This window comes from Epinephelus fuscoguttatus, linkage group LG8 (assembly GCF_011397635.1).
Source record: "Epinephelus fuscoguttatus linkage group LG8, E.fuscoguttatus.final_Chr_v1".
NCBI lineage: Eukaryota > Metazoa > Chordata > Actinopteri > Perciformes > Serranidae > Epinephelus > Epinephelus fuscoguttatus.
In genome coordinates this window covers 35,124,932-35,146,326 of record NC_064759.1, presented here as the reverse complement: position 1 = coordinate 35,146,326, position 21,395 = coordinate 35,124,932, and the positions used below count along the sequence as shown (strand labels likewise).

The following is a 21,395-nucleotide window of genomic DNA, read 5'->3' as shown; positions in this document are numbered from 1 at the left end:
CCACTGGCTGGGGATCATAGTGGAGCATTTAGCTGATAAAGAGCCAGATATTTCCCTCAGGGTTGATGAAGAGCTAAACAGAACTAAGCGGAGTGAATATTTAACTTGTGTACATTCATCAGACACATACACAACTGAATGTTGCTCTGTATCTGCCGAATATGTAAGCAGGCAATTATTTGCTAATGTCCATGTTTACCTTTTAAACATTTTGTAAGATGATATCATGTCAATGCTTGTTGCACTGCCCCCAAGTGGCTAAAAAAATTACTCAGTGCAGCTTTAAAGCTGTAGTTGGTAACTTTTGTCATATTTGCTGAAACTATCACTTTATTCACACAGCACTAAATGAGACAGATGATAGGCCTTCTCCATTGCCTTGCTGTGCTTCTAATAGCCTTACCACACGTGAACAAAAACAGCCAATCAGACCTGAGGAGTCTCTAACACAGCCGGTCATCATGTCAATCACTGCTGGTGAACTGTGGTAAAACTGTCAAACTAGGCAGCGCTGATCAAATATATCAAGATTCCGTTACTGTGTTGCCTATTTCTCTCCTCAGTGTTTTTAGAGACATACTTTTGGTTCACTGTTTAGCTGTTAAATGAAAAGACTGGTCCGGCTGGTGACTGGTTGACTGTTTCCAACATCGCAGCCAGATCACATACTTTTTCATGTGATGTGTGATGTTTTTTCTCACTCTCAACAAATTCAATGAAAAGAAAACAATTTGTTAATCTGCCTGCTTCTCTGTATAATAATGCATTTGTTGGGAACTATTTCAGCCATAAATTAATACACATTTGGTGTGTTAATGAGTATTTACAGCACTGCTGTGACATTAACTCTTAAAGCTTCTATAAACCACATTCAGTGCCTGGGCTGGAATTGCCTGCAGACAGCACTCACCTCTGAGGTGGAGATGGCTGTGCCAAAAAAGCAAGGCTAGTAGTACTTGCTACACTAATGGTGCTAGCAGTGCTAACACTGACGACAGTGCTGACAGAGCTAACAGTGTGAACCTGGGGAGGGGGACCGGAAGGTGGGTGTAACACTTCTGTGACGGCGCTGTCCTGTTATCCGCGGGAACCGCCATATAAACACAGCGCAGAGCAGGGGTGATTAGCTAGCCAGTGGGATGTAAAGGGAGGGACTTAATCGCACTAACATGCGCATGTGGCCAGCTACCAAAACAAAGAACAGAGAAGCTCAGATTTAAACACACAGAGGGTGCATGACTCTATTCTCTGCTCAGGGCGCCATTACTCCACTATATTTTTACATGGAAATTGTTGTTTGCTGCTTTATTAATGTCCTGAATGTCAACTATAGAGCCTTTAAGGAATAAAAATCCACAGGCTTCTCATTTACACTATTACTATAAAGAGATATTTAAGTTCCAGCACCAGGAAATAATGCAGCTCTGAAACACTACATTTTCTCTGTGTAACCTGCTGTATCAGTATCTAATCAATGTCAAAAATGACATGAAAAATTACCTCCATCAGTTTGCTGGCTGTCCATCAACAATAATACTCCACTTCTGTTCATTCAAGGCCCTAACAGCAGGCCCACACACACAGTATTCTCTGTCACACTGTACTGAGCTTCCACACATGCCACCCAAGGCGTAATTACTTTCCAATTACACCACCTCCCCTGCCTAAAGTGTGCCGGGTATGCCCAGCCAGTCACTCCAAGGTCTCTCTCTCTCCCTCTAATCCTGTCTTTGAGCAAACTGCAGCTGCTCCGGACCTTTCTGTTTCCCTCTCAAAAGTCAGCCAGATGTTGGTGAAGCAGCTAAGAACAGTAGGGATGTGGGTAGATGTACAGTAGCAGCACTCTCCTCGGGGAAAGTGTGACTTTTTACTGATGAGCAGAAGGAAACAAGCCTGAACATGACTTCCAACTCAACACATCAATATCCCTTGAAATGTGAGTGGAGGCTGCAGTGGACGCTGGTTAGTTTTTGATGGAGGTGTCTTCACTATAGATCTAGATCTGCATGTATCCATGTAGTCGCTTGCTCTGGACTCTTTGCACTCAGAATTTTCTCGCAGGCCAGGCTGACTTGACAGCACATCCTAGCAGAGTTGCTACAATGAAATGATACAATGCCTCCTCAAATGATATTATAGTAGGATACTGACATCCCACAATGCTTGATGATTTAGTGAGATGCAACCTCGTCTTGGCATTAAGGCTAGAGTAAAAAATTTGTGATAAGGGATCTCATGGCTAAACAGTGAGCCTGTAGGCCCTCTGAGTCCACTACATACTGGGTGATAATGAGATCATAAGGGAGTAATCTGGGTCAGTGGGTAAATACCAAATACATGCATCATTAACACCATCCCAGCCAATCCGTACTGCCAGGAGAAGAGGTTAATATCAGTCTGAAATCACTCAGAAGCTAGTGACCTACAGGGAAATCTATGACTGGAGGAGGTGGCACTGCTGAATTCGGTTCTTGTATTGGGAAGATTCATTTAATGCTGCCTTCAACAATGTCATGATAAAAGGCCACATTTTTAAAGGCCACACATTCACTCTATGGTATGGTCAAAAAATGTATAATGCTGATCTAAAATCTTTAAATTGAAAAAATAAATAAATAAATAAAAAATTCTAATATTAATTGGAATAAAATGTAAAGTATGACAGGGCATGCATATGCATGTATTTTATATTTCCATGGTCTTTTAAGCAAGAAAAGGCTCACATAAATTTTGCAAAATAAAATGATACTTTTTTTACAATAAAAAATCTCACCAGACTATTGACATGTTTTTGAGCGTTGACACCAGCGAAGGTATAATACTAAGCATATCATTTTTATCACCTTTATCAAAGGAAATGGAAAAATCAAAGATGGGTGAATGTGTGTGGTAATATAGTAAAAAATGTACTATTTGTATAATATCTTTATTTTACAAATGCATATAATATTTGTGTAATATCTACTAACTATACTACACTACACTATACTATGCTATTCGTAGTTTTATTTTACAGTATTTTACAGTAACCCCTTTAATTTCTTTTCTTTCTTTTTTGTCTGTACATGTAGGTGCATTCTGGGATTCAATTTGTGTATTTTGTTTTGGTTTTCTTCTTTTTTTTTGTGGCCATTTGGACAACTGTGTTATGTGCAGATTATTTAAGGCATAACCAAACAAAAGAATTCTAATATAGTCAAGACAATAGAGAGGAGGCGCTGCTGGGTATTTGTGGTGATAACATACAGGTGCTCTTTGAATAATTCAGGTGTACTGTGCTTATTTAATTCCATAAAATACAATCTCTTCCCTCCTCCTTCTTTCTCCCTTCTATTGATGATGTATCACTTCCTTATTTTTGAGCAATAGGCTTACAGATTGACAGAGAACCATCCTCCCACTCTGCTCAATAGCATAACACAATATAGGTGTGTAAGCCACTGCTGACAATGACCCTGATGAATACCTGTCTTGGTCGCAACACATTGGTCATTTTAAATACAGACTGTCATTTATCACAAAAGCATCTTAATTTTGCTCAAATTCTACAGTGTGCCTTGAGTTATTTCTTTGCATTTAATAGTTTTATTGAGACCATATTCCACCCATGCAAAGAGCCCTAGATTTAATGTAGTGTACACAATGTGAAAGAATGTCCCTATTGTGTGTGTTTGTAAGGGAATGTCCAAAATGTGGAAACAACACTTAACAAAGAAGAAAATGTAATCACTGTAAAATCTATCAGAAACTCCACCCACATGACATTCCCCCAAAGCCTGTTAAGAATGTGTTACTGTACTCCACCCAGCCACATAAGGGAAATCAACACGCACAGTGTATGACCGCGTCAGCATTATCCCTGCAGGATATATAAAACAGAAATCCCCCATTGTACCACCTCTACTGTACATTCCCCCGAAAATCTCCAAGAAGAGGAGCTAAAAATAGCAGCTCGTTTAAAGACAGACGATTAGGTCTTGAGACACCTGTTCATTCTACCTCTCTAATAAATGCCAGAAGACGTGCTACTTAACACTTTCTCTCCACCTCAGAGAGGATTAGGGGCAGGGGATAGAGTGCTGATAACTTCCTCTGGCACGGGGCACTGGCACCGTGCGATAGGCAGGGCAGGAGGGACGGCGAGAGGGCAAGCACCTCGGTGTGGAGGGGTTGGCCAGCTACCACAGCTGGGCCTTAGAAAGCACAGATAGGATTGAATCCGCGGGGCACACTCATCAGAATAGGCAATCTAACAGCACGCAAGCCAGACCTCCTGACCAAGGACTAATATTCAGATTGTCAAACAAGAGTTGGCAACAGCAGATTTTCTGAGCAACGGGGAAGTGGCTAATCTGCTGCCAAATATAACTAAAATCCATCTGTTTCCTTAGATTACCTGCCAGGATTCAATTGAGCTGCTCCATATCTCCCCTCCTGAGAGATTTCCAAGTGGCAAAGAGTCAGCTAATCACCCAGCAGCCCACACATTCACAAGTGTATTTCCATGCAAGGCTTACAGGAAACACATGTACAATATTCATTTTAATACAGCAAGTTTATTGTGCAGTGAAAAAGATAACTATATGAGCAACATTTAGTCAGAGGCAGTGATACACCGTGTTTGTGTTCTTGCACATATGTGCTTGTTTGCTTTGGTAATGGTGTGTGTACAAATGTGTCTGTCTTTGTATGTGAAGGCTTGGTTGCTTCTCCTGTCAGCCTACTTTATTCATCCTGACACAGATACATTTTATTCTGGCTGTGATCAGCACTTTCTTGGCAGCTGCATTGTCCTATGCTAACGTCACAACTCCTCCCATACACAGCTCAACAACAGCTCCACTGGGAAAACTCTAGAATCTCAGCCCTAACCCCATCGTGGCGAGGTCACCGCCCTCCGCATTAGCCCAATCTCTAGCTCCAATGGCCAGACAGAGACGGCTGATTGCAGCTCCATGTCCTCCTCTAAGCCTATTCTACACACGGTGAAGCATCAAGCCACTCCTCGGGCACCAATTCTGTCCAGTCTCACTATTTCCATATTATTTCCAGTATCATAGTCAGCAAAAGCCTAGTTTCAGCCTTTCCTCCTAGTCTTTGTAGCTGGAACATCTCAGGTTTAATCCCAAAATATTACACTTGTTTAGAGCATCGGCCAAAAAATTAAATTGTAGTAGAATTAGTGATGATCATGATCGTACTCCAATTCTGTGCTGCTCGCCCTCGCCCTCACCTCCCATCATCCTCAAACACATACAGAAACCTCTCCATGATGTTGTTGTTCCCGGCTGGGAGCAGTAGGTGGGCTGTACTGAAACTGCAGTCAGCTGTCTGTGTCTCACTCTGGGTTATAATAATAGCCCGCCCATGGCTAACAATAGAGAGGTAATAGATACCTCGCCTATTGTTGGCCCAGCCTGTTCTACTCCTTCCTGTCCCAATTCATCGCAGCAGCACGTCACTATTAGCTTAACTAAACTGTATACAGCGTACATAGGGGCAATCCGATATCAGCTCACTGCAAACAGGTTACACCCATCACTTTGCTAAAATATTGCTGGGCTGTAGACGCCATATGATGTTACACACCCTAGAACTGAGCTATCTGTTACCTCATCAAGTTATCACAGGCAGCTAGAGGTGGGAGGGAGTCATTGTTTTGCAAGTCTTAAGTCTTTGCACTCAAGTCCCTTGTCAAGACAGGGTTGGAGCCTATCCCAGCTGACATTGAGTGAAAGGCGAGGTACACCCTGGACAGGTTGCCAGACTATAACAAGGCTGACACATAGAGACAGATGACCATTCACGCTCACATTCACATTTAGAATCACCAGTTAGCCTAGTTTGCATGTCTTTGGACTGTGGGAGGAAGCCGGAGTACCCAGAGAAAACCCACGCTGACATGGGGAGAACATGCATACTCCGCGCAGAAGCGCTCCCCCACCCTGGGGCTCAGGGTTTGATCTAAGAACCCTTTTGCTAGTGCTAACCACTGCACCACCGTGGCGCCCTCTCTGGAATCATTCTTTCCAAATGGTAACATAAAGCTAGTTCTTCATGGTTCTGGACTGGTTTAAACAAAGTGGATCTGGAGAATCAAGTGTCGTCTTGGTGGGAATGAATAGTGCTAATGTTAACCGATTCATGAAATGAAGGTTAATGAATTAATTCATGGCACACTTTTTAAATAACATACTTATCTTTAGGGTTGGGGGAAGGTATTGAGTATTACCAAGTCAAAAGACTCAATTCGAAGCAAAGTTACAAGTCATTGGTGTTAAATTCCAAGTCCAAGTTGCAAGTCTTTTTTTTTTCCAAGTCGAGCCTGAAGTTATGAAATTTGTGTTGAGTCTGACTCAAGTCCAAGTCGTGTGACTCGAGTCCACACTCTGCATACAACACATAAGACATATCATGAGGGCTTTAAATGCTGGCACGTTCAGCCAAATAAACAGATGTGACCACAATACTGTACAACTGAAATTAACTTGAACTCATTGTCTCTCAACATCTGTCCGACGGCAGAAAGATCTGTTTGACTTTGACTGCTGCGAAATCCCAAATCAGAGGATTCCCTTGCATTAGCCGCCTCTCTGCACAGATTTAAAGCCAACCAACCATCCAAGCAGCCGCCCACTCGAGGATAAGGCGACCAGCTTCTACTCGCCGTCTACGGCAAACACAGCCAACCCCCCCCCTCCCTCCTCCTCATCGCCTCATGCCTGGTGACTTTAAATGCCTGCATTTCCTGCCTTTGAGATACTACTTCAAATGATCGTATTTATGTTTCACAAAGGAGGATTTCTATGGTTCTGTGGAGCAACACCCCACCCCCACCCACCCTCCCTCCCTCCTCGTTCCACTACTACACATTCAGGCCATCTCATCATCACCATGGCGATGGCAGCAGTATCTCAGTGGGACGAGTGATATTAAGGGATTAGTGGGAGATCCTCCATCAGACTCCGGTCGAGGAGCACGATCCCGGGATCACAACATCGCCTCTCTGTGTCTCTCTCCTGATCAGTGTCAGATGACGGGGATGAAAAAACAGGCCTCTTCACTGTTATTTTCACAGTGGATAGGCCTACTGTAGCACACGCAAGACTACACAGACCCGAGCAACCGTGAATACACTAACACGTGCACACATACAGATACTGAATCTGTGGAATAAATGCATTTAAAGCTCCCCACAAAGCCACCTCCAGCCCTAGGCAGTGTGAGCAGTAGGTCTATACACTGTACAGTATGTCCTAGTGTAGGTTACATGGTTGTGCCTGTGTGTAGTGTTCAAACAGTAGGCTTATATAAGGGCCTCGGCTGCATTAGTGACGTTATGATAACGGCTGCTCTTTATCCTCCCCTATTTATGTCAGTCGGCTGCTTCTGTAATCTACCTACAGCAACATCTACTGTACATGTAAAGCAATGTAATGCTTCTAGACATGTAACCCCTAAACACTGGTAAACAATTCAAAGGAGGAGAATTATGATGGCACAAGAGAGCAATAGCAGTTGTAATATAAATGATGTGCTGGGCAAACAGGAAGCAAATTAAAAGCATTAAAAAAGCATTAAAAGCAAGCAGTTTTAAGGTAACATCAAAAAGATTTCATATGATTACAGCAGGTATTTTCTAAATAAAATTGCCTATGATGTCAGCAGGGATTGCATAAGCAAATGTAAAGTTTTCCAACAGAATCACTGCACCAATCATTACATAATAAATTCTACTGTCTGGTTGCCTCTCTACGGAGCCACTGTGTGTGTGTGTGGGCGTTTCATTGAGAGTGTAGTATGTCTGCGCGCGCGTGTTGGACGAACACAGGGAGGCTGTGTTTGTTTACAGAAAGCACTGGATGGGTCGAGTTTTTGGCCACACAAAGGCGCATTAGAAGGACCGGCTCGGCAGCATCCATGTGTTTGAGTCACCAGCTTGCACCTGCTCCAACCAGCTGAGTCTTGAATGAGCAGAACATGGACAGACACACAAATACACACAGGGAAGGAAAGATTACAGCGCCCTGTGTAAACTACCGCTAGTAAACACGCCGACTCACACAGAGCAAAGCATCTTGGGGGGGGGGGGGGGCTATTAACAAGTCATGTTATCGCTTGCTGTAATTTTATTCTTTTTGTTTTAACATTTATTTGGGTTAGTAGCAGCTAAACTGTAAACTTAATATTTTCATATCCAGCAGACTTTTCTATGTAGTTTCATTCTCGCTGCAGGGTCAGAATCTGGGAGGGACAAAAATCTTAACAAGGGTCTGTGCTGTGTTGTGCCTCTTTTTAAGAATCTGCAACATGAAAACAAGCTTATTTTGGGCCTTAGTTTACCAAAAATAGCACTTATTAAAGTGGCCCACATGAAATGCACGAGCTTGCATTCTAGGGTGAGTCTAACTGTACTGAAGTTCTAACTTTGTGTCCTGGTCTAAAAAAAACTCCTTTGTTAGTGGCAGCAACATTCACTTGATATGCTAATGTCTGAGGACAGTAGTTTAGCTGCTGCCACAGTGATAGCAGAGGCCTGCTAGGTGTAAACCTTAAAGCTGAAATGTGTGGCTGTTAGACTGCTTCAATAGTTTTAAGAAATTAAGTTTGGATGAAAATAAAAATTACTTGACAGACCTTGCAAACACTCTGGAATCCTGCAGGGGGGACTTAAGGAAGAAACTAGGAATAAGGGGAACTGGGCATCCTTGCTTTACATATGACCATTGTGACCTGGACCCAGGCAAGGGGCAGAAAATGGATGAGGGATAGATTCATAGCTTGAGTTGTAGATAAAAAATTCAAGAATAGTTCAACATTTTGGCCCAAGAGTTAGATAAGATGATAGATACCGTTTGGCCTCTACCTTCTGTAAGCAACATATAAAACTTGAGCATGCAGATGATTAACTTAGTATAAAGACTGGAAGCAGGGAGAAAAAGTTGAAAGTCCAATTCTGTCTAAACTAGTTGTTATTTTTCTATTCATAACTATTCTTTTTATGTCTCCACACGCACCAGCTGTGGCCAGAGGCATTATGTTTTTGGGCTATCCATATGTTCACCCCATTCTCATAAACACAATATCTCAAGTACACCTTAAGAGAATTACTTCAAATTTGGCAGAAGCGTCCACCTGGACTCAAAGATGAACTGATTAGATTTTGGTGGTCAAAGGTAAAGGTCACTGTGATCTCAAAACATGTTTTTGGCCCTAACTCAAGAGTTCTTACACGCACAAATGTCTAACAGGATAAAAATGATGAAGTGATGACATTTTATACCAAAAGGTCAAAGGTCAGCTTCACTGTGACATGATAATGTTCTGCAAAAACACTTTTCTAGCCATTATACAAAGTCCTAACTCAGGAACAGAAGGTGACATGAATCCGGGCGCTCACTTATAAATAAGAAACTATAATGATTGTATAAATCTTGTGTGCTGCCATGCTGAAGATGTGTGTGAAGCATCTACATACTTCTCTGCAACAACATCCATACTCAAAGTAACTTGACTGGTTAGGGGAGGCATATAACTGGGCCGCAAGGCAGTAATTGTAGTTTTTTTCTAAAAATTAAACTATTAATCCATCTCATTTCCCAAGATATATAAAGTATTACTTCAACTGTATCAACTTAAATTTCTATTACAATTCTATAAGCAATTTTCTGTTTAATACTCAGCAGCAAGCTTGTTATTCCCCTTTGACTCTTTATGCCGCCTCACAAACTACCAACTAACCTGCTTAGATTTGATGAATTACAACAAATTATTGATAAGTGGACCAACTAGTGACAACCCTTCTGCAGAGTTTTGTAAGATGCATTTGCTTATTTTTCTCTCATTACCAGCAGCTACAATATAGCTGTTAAAATTGCTTTAAGTGAGCATGCAAACAACACTTGGCCACTTTACAACAACTGTGTTAATTGATATCAGAAAACTGACAAAGCTACGATGAATATAAATTCAATCAGGCCAAGTCTGGCTTTATTAAATTGTTCTGTCTTTCTCAAATCACTAAATAACATTAAATAATTTATTTAACAAAGTACAAAAGAATAAGAATGAATTTTATCAATTTCTCCAATGATTAACTAAATATATTCTCTCCTCATGACGAGGTCTTGTGTCTTACTGGTGGTTGGAGTTTGTTCTGTAAGCCTCTTTGCTTTGCTGCCTGGCTTTCCTGGATGCCTAAATGGCCACAGGCCTTGCTGCCTGTTTACATGCCTGGCTGCTTGCCGGCCACTGCAGAAAGCTGAATGTCTCCCCTATTAATAGTCCAACTAACAGCATGAGGGTTTCTCACTCTTTGAGTGCAATCAGCTTGAGATGACCTGGTGCCACGTTCCACCTTTAGTAAATGGCCGTGCAGCAGCCTCCTAAATGTCTCTCACTTTTCTATCCAGGTATCTCTGTTTCCCTCTCCTGCTCTCAGTCTCTCACTAAAAAATTCTTTCGATGCATGCACAACTGCCACACTATGAAGGGATACACAGACACTCATACAAAAAAACACACACAAAAGTAGACTCTACTGTTGTTGCAGTGGAGTTGACAAACCCTGGTCACGGGTTTGTGACTGATTTAGCTGAATCACACATCATCCGCAGAGTAAGAAGATAATTTGGGCCCTCCAGGCCACGTGGTTTGAGACCTCGGCTGTACAGAGCGGAGAGATGTCTTTTCCTCTGACCTTTCAGGGTTCAACAATCATAAAACAAACCCTGGGGGAATGTCACAGGGGAGAGAAAAGGCACCACACCTCACTAGCTTTACTATCTACACTGACACAGCACCTGTCCCACAGTTTTCCCTTTGTAGGTTGAAAAATCTAAAAATACGTCTCCTGTTTCGCCTCCTCAATCGTAAAGCGTAAATGAAAGTAGTGTGTTGTGCAGGATTAATCTCAGCTGCATCATCACACCACCTTAAGATTTTGGGGGAGATGCATTTAACATCAACACTGCCAGCCACTCTATAGCAGGCACATATGTTCCTCAGAAGCACAGGGCTTCCCTCAGAGGGTCAGATGCTGTATATCTTCCTCTACATTGACTCTACTCAAGCTGGATGGGGACGGGGGATGGGCAATAAAAGTGATAAAGTGATCCCCTTTTGCTTTCACGTTTCTACTCTCTCTACTCCTGTTGGCTGCTGCTACCTTTTGCATTTTCTATTCATTTCCTTTTTTTTGTCTGTTTTTCCTCCCTTCGTAAACTACTATTCAGCTCAATCGGCATTTCTATCACATTGTGTTGCTCTCATTCAGGCTACTCTTGCACAGCATGCTGAGAGGCTTATGTAACAAGAGGCCAGATGTTCTAGTACTGGAGCTGTGGCTGGGTTCTGTTCTGATTCAGTCCAGGATCACGAGTCCCTAACGCTGCAATCATATAGTTTTGAACATTTATTCATCTGGGGACATTAATAATTTGCATCACATTTTTTGTATGCTAGATGGAGATATAATACTTTCTCTAGTTGTGGAATTGAACTGATTATACAAGGTATCAGCTTATAATATTGCCAATCCAGCATGAGCTGCTTAAATACAATTCATATCAAAAAATTACAGCAGCTTAAGGCACTGTTAACTAATTATTTAACACATACAGTGAAAAGCAATTGCCTGGTGTTGCAGTGCACACTTTATTATACATTACTAAAAAATATATAACATCCCTTGTGCTGGTTAGCACAACCTACTTCTCATTCTAAAATATTTTCCTACTGTCATGTTTTGCCAAGGGCATTTCAAATTGCACAGCCAGGGGCAGGAAAATCCCTTCAAACTTTGCTTGAGGGATAAGAGCCCAGAGAAGAATAAAACCTATGCTGACGAATGCAGATGCTATTTAGAACAAAGCCCTGAGAGACAATAGAGCCCGATGCTGTGCTGTGCCACGCCAGAGAATAGCAGGCTATGGGAGATGGCAGGCTGATTGCTCTGTCAATGGGGACTGAGGCTGTCATATCAGCAACAAGACCCGATAGCATCTCAGACGTCAATGTCTCTCCTCTCATTTTCTCTCTGATGTCCCCTTCTCCTTTCCTGTCCTCTTCTTCTCCTCTCGTCCCCTCATCCCCTCTCATTTCCTCTCCTCTCTCCTGTGCTAACCTACGTTTTCCTCTCGTCCTGCCCTCTCGTCTTCTTTTCTGTTTCGCCTTAGCTTAGCCTCGTATGTCTTTGTCTTTTCCTTCCTCGCCCAGCCTAAAATGGATAAGAGACTCATCAGAACGTAGAATATAATTAGAATAAGTTGAAACAAGTTATTTCTATTATCAACTAATCCCACGAAAACAACAAAAACCAACAATGAACTGATCCTACTAACAAGTTTTGCTTGTGCAGCCAAAGCCTGGTGTAGAGCTCTGTCCAAAAACTATTCAAAACACCTTCATGAGCCACACCATTGTACTTGGTGTGATGTTCCTTTATCATCCTGAACATTGGCATTGTTGTTGTTTATTTTTAGACAATCACACTTGCATCGCACCACTGCCATAAATATTCTCTAGCGCACCAACCCTATGATGAAAATTGTTTCGACCAAATCCTCCTGTTTGAGGGATATTTGCAAATACAAGCCTTTTTAAAGCTACAAAAATCAATATTTCTATATGAACAATTGGCCAAATAAGTGTATGCACTGTGTAAGAAGGTTGTTTGTCAGGATGACCTAACAGTGACTTATCACCCCACCCTACAGTTCCTCTCAGCTCAGTGCAGCATATAAGCATCCTTCAGGTCATTGTTTTGGTTTTATGACCTGAAACTTTGCTGCTTCACTTTCACCTCTCTCTCACTACCTTCCAGCACCAAATGGCACACATGGCAAAGTTAGCTACTAGCTAGTGAACGCAGTAGAGCATTTGGCAAGCTAAAGAAAACGACATACAAAAACAGAGCTATAGATACAGAGTGGATATTATATAATAGACTTACATTTGTCAGTTGGTCAGAAGCACAACCTCAGGTGAGTGCTATTGTTGCTACTGTAACTGTCTGCTAACACGTAAAAACAACTCGGTCTCCCTCCCAAGCCGGTGGCCCATTAATGTTAGACACCAATGTACAGAAACACCCTTTAGCTTCAGTATGTGACACCCTGGGCTGTGGCATATCCTAATGCTCCAGGCAACTACTATGGTATGAAGTGCAAGAAAGTCCACATAGGGCGGGCAGGAGGGGAGGTGGATGAGCCAAACAAACTACAAGCTTTAACCAGGTCTCAGCCATGGGTTTAAGTTGAACCCATGGCTGCTGCAAGAAGGATGCAGCCTTTGTATAGGGGGTGCCAGGTTAGTTAGCTTTCTTTAGATGATGCGTGAAAGGAGCGAAAATTGACACATCATCCCCTAACATCCAAAACTGATGTAGAAGGGGTACCTATCGTGTCATATTTTGACATGACGGGCCGCTGTTGGTATTTGACAAGTTGGAAGTGAGAATGTGTTGGTAAAAACTGCGTGTATCATGTGTGTGTTGTTCAGCTTGCTCTGGGGCTCTACCAAAAAAAGTTTGCGGCTGAGCACCACAGACAGAGAAGTCAGAAAGTACGGAGATGGAAAATGCTGTGTTTGCTTTAGTCTTTTCAAGAAACTAGCTGGCAACAAGAAAAATACACAAGAAAAATAACACCAGCCTTCTCCTATAAAGAAAATAGTAGCACTGTTACTATGCCAGATTAAATCTGTAGCCTAAATTAGCCTATAATCCCACACTTTCAACCAACTGTGGAGGTATATAGACTAAAGCAGAAATGAAGACAGACAAAATGACACATCTTAGTAGATTAGGATACAATAGTTTCATGGCTGAAATATATAAAAAGGTAGATGGATAGGAGAGCACCAACTCAACTCTAGAGTAATACAACTTCAGCCCCACAACAACACAGCGTATGAGTACCTTGTAAATATATAATTGCATGTATTATATATCATTTTAATGATGGCAATTGTGTTCTAACCAGATTTCCTGTCCAGCTGAGCCAAACTACTTGACAACGTGCCAGCCTTCCATAACCAAAACACATTGTTACTTTAATTAGCATGATGATGTATTCATTTGGCGTGCGTTCTGCTTTATGGAGTCAAGACAGCATCCACTCTTACACTTTCTCTCCCTCTCTCCCTTGGGGAAAGTGATGGGGGATGGGAGTCTGTGGAACGCTCATGACAGAATCTGCTCTTTGCATGGGAAGGCGAGGGAGCATGGGTGAGTGAGCTAAGAGAACAAGAGGAAGGCAGCGCAAGCGAGAGAGAGAGAGAAAAAGAGTGTGTGTATACAGTATATTGTCCAGTGGGAAGCTTCTGAGCATTGCCTCGCCTCATTTCACAACCATAGGTCTCTCTCTCTTCCTCTCTCTCTTCTTTTTTTAATTCAAATTTGCTTTATTGGCATGAACATGGCAATGTACAGTATCGCTACAGCAGGTTGTACAGGGTTTACAGTGGAAGTATAATCCTTTAGACTGCAAGAAAACGACACCACTACACAACACCCAACATACTGTACACTGCATTACACAGATGCAACCAAAAGGAGCTCAGAACAGTTTTAAGTGTTGTTTCATTAGTTTTCTAATATTTTGCATATTTTGTTGCTTCCATGACTAAGACAGTTTCAAAATAATTGTTTTTGGTTTTTTCATTCTTAATATTCAGCTTAGATTTTGGTAAATAATTTTCTTGTCTTTTCCTTACACACAGGCTACAGTGTACCAGGAAGTGTTTCTCTGCTTCTCGCTCTTGTTTGCAGGAACTGACACAGTGGTTTTTCCTCAGGTTGCCAGGTTTGTATCTGTCCACCAAGTTGCGTTCACTTTGTCTGTATTTATTTAAGGTCTTCCACCAGAAAATCTATCCAAAAAATAAATAAAAAAACAGTGAAGTTTTGATGCCTAGGCCTCTATAACATGTGTATGTGTGTGTGTGTGCTCCCTACTCTCTCAGAGGGGCTGAGATCCTATAGCCTCCAGGGACACAGGGCCTCTCTACTCTGACCCCAGCTGGTACACTGAGCTCTCTAGCACTATCAGATAAATGACCAGGACCGGGGGAAGAAGTGTGTGTTAGTGTGCATGTGTGACGGGGGGAGTGGGGTGGGGACGGTGGCAGAAAAAGGAAATGGGATGTGATCAATCAAAGCTAATTCTAGGTCAATGCCCTTCATGTCTAATACACACACACACCAACCCCCCTACACCTTTCACCATAGCTGTGTTCTGTACTAACCAGCAACATGATGTTCTTCTAAATCATTGTAGCAAGTAGCATCTCTAACATATCATTCATAGCTCCCCTTAAAGAGTCATGTAAACAGTTCAGTTATGCTATAGTTCCATTCATTATGAAATATCCAAGTTAAATAATGAATATCTTGTCTAACTGGATTCATCACTATTACTTCCCAGTGTACAGTGTTGTGTAATACTGGGATCCCTGTAAACAGGGATGATAGTTTAGGTGGTGTAACACGGCAACATGGTGATATTTAAATAGCGCAGGGCAATAAATGAAAAATTAAAGGGATGCTACACAAACTTAACACATCAAGATCAGTTGACTCGACACAAAGAGTAACAGCTGCCTAATGTGTTCTGTGGCTCTCGAGAGAGTTTTCCAAAGTCTGAAATAAATACTAATTACGTCATTAGGTTGAAACTACAAATGTTTTAACAGAAAGTTTACATTACAAACTGGGGGCTAAGTGAAACACATGTGCTTTCACCAGGCATGGGAGAATCTAGAGAGAGTCTATGAAGTTGCATTATGGGAACTGTAGGATTTATGGAGTTTGATTTTCTGGAGAAAAAGTCAGGATATTGCCTTCGCTATTGCTTCAGTTTGGACCATTGATTTTTAATCTGTCTCTCATAAGTCCCCCAATTTAAGGTAAGTGGTGTACACAGGTGTAGTGTCACAGTCTTACTAAGGTTATATTTTGATAATAGCATATGTAGTAATAGTCAAGTCATTAGGTTAGATTTGAGTCTCTATCACAGCATTATTATACTGACATGACACAGTTAGATTGTAGATAATATTACTGAAGCATTACTTGAAAATAGTGTTAAAGTCAATACTAAAATTCAAATGTATTATGTATTTATGATTGAGGGCCCAGGGATAAAAAAAAGTTTCTTAAATAGAGGACTTTAGAAAAAAACATTAATCTCTAAGATAAAACATCCTAAAACCTCCTGATACACTTTCTGTTCCCAGATACAGGAGACAGAAAGGGGACTCGGGGCATCCTTTGTCTAGTGCAATAAAAATGGGGGTGCCCAAATAGATGTCAGCACAACAGACACCTCAGAGCCCTGGAATAGCTGCATCACAGTGGGAGTCCCTCCTACAAAGCAGCCAGTATAATTAGCACTGTCAAAGGAGGTCCCTGAGCAAATGACACAGTCCCCCCAATTCATGAGTTGAACACTGTCACATGGAAGAGGTCTGGGATATTTCCTGGGACGCTTTGCTCACCATCTCTCTGTGGTGAGAGAGTATGTGCGTGCGCTCAAATAAAAGCTCATGACTTCATAATACAGGTGACACTATGTGCAGCTAGAGGAATAGAAACAATGACAAAGCGTTAGAGGCGAGAGGTGTGAAAGAGAAAGTCAGAGTTAGGATGGAGAACATTACTACCCCCTCCTGACCCCCGTCCTCACCACCAAGCAGAACCAGAAAGCAGCCCAAGAGGACTGGAGGAGCAGGGAGAAAGGAGAAGTGGAGCCCCGGGCGTTCTGTGGGTCACCCCATCACAGGCAGCTGATGCCTGCCTGTGGGATACAAAGTGTCTGGGTGGGGGTGGGGGTCCCATAACCATCATTGCTGTACTGCTCAGAGACTCACTGGTGCATGGAGCTCCACCATCTTTAGTTTAATGGAACTCATGCACCTGGAGCCATGCTTAACTGTAGCGACTCTGAACATGTTTCTGTATGTAGAAATATACTAATACACCTCTATGGATGCAGCTTTCTAAGAAAGAGCTATAGATATTTGGAGCACTGCCTTATGGACTTTAGGAAATCAGTTTTCATTGGTGCAGCATATTTTCTACATGCAGACACACACATACACAGGCCTGCTAAGAATGAGCAGGCTAAGAGACAGTAGCTAATTACATGCGAGTCAGCAGCACTGGATTTCCATCCACGCTCTCTGTAGCACCTCCAGTGAGATGACAGCAAGTTGGCAAGCCCTGCAGCTGGAGGCTCCTCTCTCTCCCTCTCTCTTCTCCATCCCTCCATCCTCCCAGGATTCCCTCTGTTAGATTACACACTTCGATGTTCAAACTGACACTTTCCCGAAAAGACATCCAAGCCGCTGTGGGATTGGACCGTGACTGCGACAGCGCCGACGCACAGGCTATAGGGTGGTGTGGGTGTGGATGTTTGTTTCTGACACTGCTGGAAATGCTACGAACCATCCAATGACAAGTTAATCCACTGCAGCTGTACCTATGCCAGGGCTGAGCATGTTAACGCTGCTTTGAGATATGACATGCTTGTGTGAATCATAGGTAAAGAAAGTGGGGATTTACTGTTAGGATGACTCATGATGAGTCACCTTGTACGTATAGAAAAATGCAGTAAATGCTGTATGAAATAGTGAAAGAAAACTTTACTATAAGGCCAAAAGGGGGTCGAGAGGTTCCCTGCACGTGTTTTGAACCAATGAGAATCTCTGAAACACGACAAAATGGTGGCAGCCAGCTCTTAGTATTAACTCCATGTCTTTTGTCAGCTGTTAAGCGTCTGCAGTATAGTCCTGCTGGCGAGATAACACCCCAGGTAACCAAGGCATGCAGGAGAGAAGCCATACTGGAAACACAATTCTAATGCAAATCAACACACAAGCAAATGACACTCAGGCTTTTTTGACCTTTCTGATGTCTTGTATGCTTTCAGCTTGTGTGGCCTGCAATCAGAGTTACCTAACATTATAGTGAGACAGTCAGTCAGTCAGTCAATCATGTCCCTCACTAAAAAACAGCCTCTTCTGCCCATGCTCAGTCATGACAAGGCTTTGACATCACTGTCAGACTAAGAGTGACTAAAACTGACAATCCCCTTTACCTCAGAGAAAGAGAAATAGGAAAAACACTCAGCTATTGGGGAGGAGGGGGGGACGGTGAAAGGGGAGGGAAGGCGGAAAAGGCCTGGATGATTCACACAGCATGCGGCTGAGGTAGCCGTGTCTTGGAGTACATGAGTCATGTTTATCATGCAGCAGCACTATAGGTAGGGGTTGCACAACTTCCACTAAATTAGGAATGCTGCTTTGGTGCAAGTGTTTACCTGATGATGGGAAAACAGCAGCTCTAAAAAAAGCTCCCAGTGATAGCAGCACACATCTGTCACACTAATGTCACTAGCTGCAGCAACAGTAACACTGCCACAGCTCTCTAGCAGAAATATAGATAAGTTAAGATAAGTTACAACCTCAAACAGAGCCAAATATCTATGCTGCATTCAGAAAGTCAAAACACTGGTTTGTGGGCATGCTAGTATGAGCACCTTTTTCATTGAAGAAGGAAAACTACAAGAAAATCAACAGGATGGAAACATTTAAGGCAACCCCTGTCTCTTCATTAGCCTGCTTCCCCCAAGAAGGTCAAACCAAATTTTTAACTAACAATACATCAACCGAGTGTGTTTTTTTATAGCCAGGGCAGGACGATAGAGTGTAATATTCCTCCATAAAGCAGAGTTATGGCTCGCACAGTAAAGGTTAAAGCGATGATGGCGGAAACAGTCCGGTCCACCTTAAAAAGTCAAACCCTACAGTGGACAGCGCCGTGGTGCTGAAACAGCTCCGAGCGACATCTGTACACAAGAGGAAGGGGGGGTGGGGGCGACAGGATCTACCGAGACTTTAACGTTGAAATCACACACACCCCGCGTGCGCCATTGCCACAAAGGACACCTTAAATGATCTTTCCAGTGTCATATTGTGTAATCTCGGTGACGTTCGTGGGGAAAGGTTAAGCAATTTGGCGTGCTTTTTACGTGAAAATGGCGCCCGTTGCTGCTAACCCAGCCCATTATAGTACAGCTACAGCTACAACAAAGTGCAGGGGAAAGAGGTTGGAGTGTGTGCCGCATTATAAAACGATACTCAGCCATTGAAATAAAGTGTTTTCTAAGAGGGGGGAGTCGAGAGGTGGCGACCAGGCGAGGGAGAGATTGCTCTCACCTTGGTCCTACCGGCTAGTACACGACTATTTCAGCTGTGGCTTGGATGTCAAGAGGCAACATGATCCAGCAGCATCTCACACAGAGACAATTACAGAAATTCACACTGTAATAGCAAACAAGCCACAAACACCCGGGGTTATACACCGCCAGCAGCACCGGCAGCCTCCTCTATACCTCCGCTGTTTCCTTACTTTAACATCGACTGTTCCTTCGCTTCCTCCTTCTTCTGTCGGTCCATGACACCGAGGATGATCTTCCTCTCATCCTCGGTGAGGTGGCTGAGGTCCGGCATCTCCGGCATGGCGCCGGCCGCTGAGGCAGCAGCAGCAGCAGGGCCAGGGCCGCCCCGGGGCCCGTGTGGAGCAGACATCTTTTACACACAGTGGCTAAAGAGACGAGAAAAGCACCGTCAAACCAGCAGCATTTTTTGTGTTGATACATTTCATGCCGTCAAATTTCAAATTGACGGTGGCTTTGGGGCTGGAGGCACCGTGGCTTACAGGCGGCATGACATCTTGGTTAGGAGTATCATGCACACATTTACACTGCTGCACACATAAGCGTCAAAATATTAATTACAGGCTTCATCCTCATCTATTAAATGCTCATAATGTGCTTATCAAATAACGCTGCAGCCGAGTGGATGCTGCCTGCAAACAGGGGATTCGCAATATCAAAGCTGTTGCAGGCTGAAACGCACAATTTACACATTTCAGAAAGAGAAACGGCTCAGGATTAGAAATAGATGCCCTTAAAAGCAGTATGAGTGCAAAGGCTGTAGGCTACAACCTTCAGGTATTCCACACACAAGCCTCCATCCATCCAGGGGTTGGGGGAAAAAAGTAGAAAAATACAGAGGATACAAAAAACAACTCTTGCCTTTTATTTTGCAGTCATGTTAAATCCTGTCTAACCCATCGCTGCCATCCTTTAGAGAGGTTTTACTCGCATGGTGAAATAAAAGATGCCCGGTGCGTCCTTGTTTGTTTTCGTTTGGAGTCCTTAACCCTCCTCTGTCACTCCGGTTAGCTCGCTTTCCTCCAGGTTGGTAATTCTTGGAGATTTCTTAAATGCACAAAAATGGATGCAATGAGAGAGAGAGAGAGAGAGAGGGGTGGGAGGGGGGAAAGAGAGAGAGAAAGAGAGAGAGAGGGGAGGAAAAAAAAAATCCAGATAGGAAGAAGAGGCGGAGCGATGGAAACACGTAGAAGAATAAAGCCGAGAGGACGCGCTGGATGTTCATTGACAGCAGGCAGACAGCAGCCGCAAAAACACGGAGTGGAGCGGCAGCTGTGTGCAGCTGGAGCAAACAACGCTGTACCAGGAAGAGCATGATGCATATTTCATAACCAGATCATGAGCTGTGTGACAGAGGGAAACGTGAAGTGGGAAGATAAATACACAATATGACTAGTGACTGTGAGTGTAAGTGCAGGTGTGGCATGTGGTTCCAGTCAGTCCTGTTTTGATAGTGTGAAGTACACACTGGATTTGGTGCCAGCTGATGTGAGAAATGTTGTGATGACAAATGGAGGAAAATAAAGCTCAAACAGTTGCACAAGCTCCATCAGCTGTGTCAGTGCACTGTGAGGACATTTTTTTTTACACAATGGTCAAATTTTTGATGTCATTTTAAGCAAAAAAAAAAGGCAAAAAATCAGACTCAAGACTTGGGTCACATACAATCTGAAGATGTCATAATGAACTTGACACTTTTTTCCTGACATTTTTAGACCAAATGATCAATTGAGGAAATAACTGTAGATTAATCAGTCTTAAAATTGATTGTTACTTGCACACCTATTTCAAACTGACTCAAACAACTGTAAAACGAAACTGGCTTTTTTAGTAGCTCTAGATACTGAGATGCCTCAGTCTTTAATCCCACCATCATCTTTGTCTCAACCTCTTTGCAAACCCTTTCCTGTGGCACACATTTACCAGGTGACTAAAAACCTATACACATTTCTCAGTTCTGACCCCTGACTTAAAGGTCCTTCCTCTTCATCACCAACCGGTTCCCAAATACAGCCCTCTCTCTCTCTCTCTTAGGCTGCAGTGTTGATAGGATTTGAAGGCTAACATTAAGAGGATCGTCTCTACCTCATTAGGGCTGTTTAAGTAAATTAGTACCATTACAGTGAGCCGCTGCAACAAGTAAAACAAGAAGGAACT

General features: G+C 42.8%; 1 protein-coding gene across 32 annotated transcripts in view; it reads right to left on the bottom strand.

The window, feature by feature from the left end:
- The window catches only part of rims2a (regulating synaptic membrane exocytosis 2a), a 162,284-nt gene extending 142,004 nt beyond the window's left edge, over window positions 1-20,280 (bottom strand). For all 32 annotated transcript variants that reach the window (XM_049584492.1, XM_049584497.1, XM_049584501.1 and 29 more), the window contains exons 1-2: window positions 20,100-20,280; window positions 19,412-19,606 (exon numbers count right to left, since the gene is read on the bottom strand). In XM_049584492.1, coding sequence (XP_049440449.1) covers window positions 19,412-19,590 — 179 coding nt within the window. In that variant the 5' untranslated portion in view covers window positions 19,591-19,606; window positions 20,100-20,280. The remainder of the gene's footprint in view (window positions 1-19,411; window positions 19,607-20,099) is intronic.
- Between the last annotated feature and the right edge of the window lie 1,115 nt (window positions 20,281-21,395).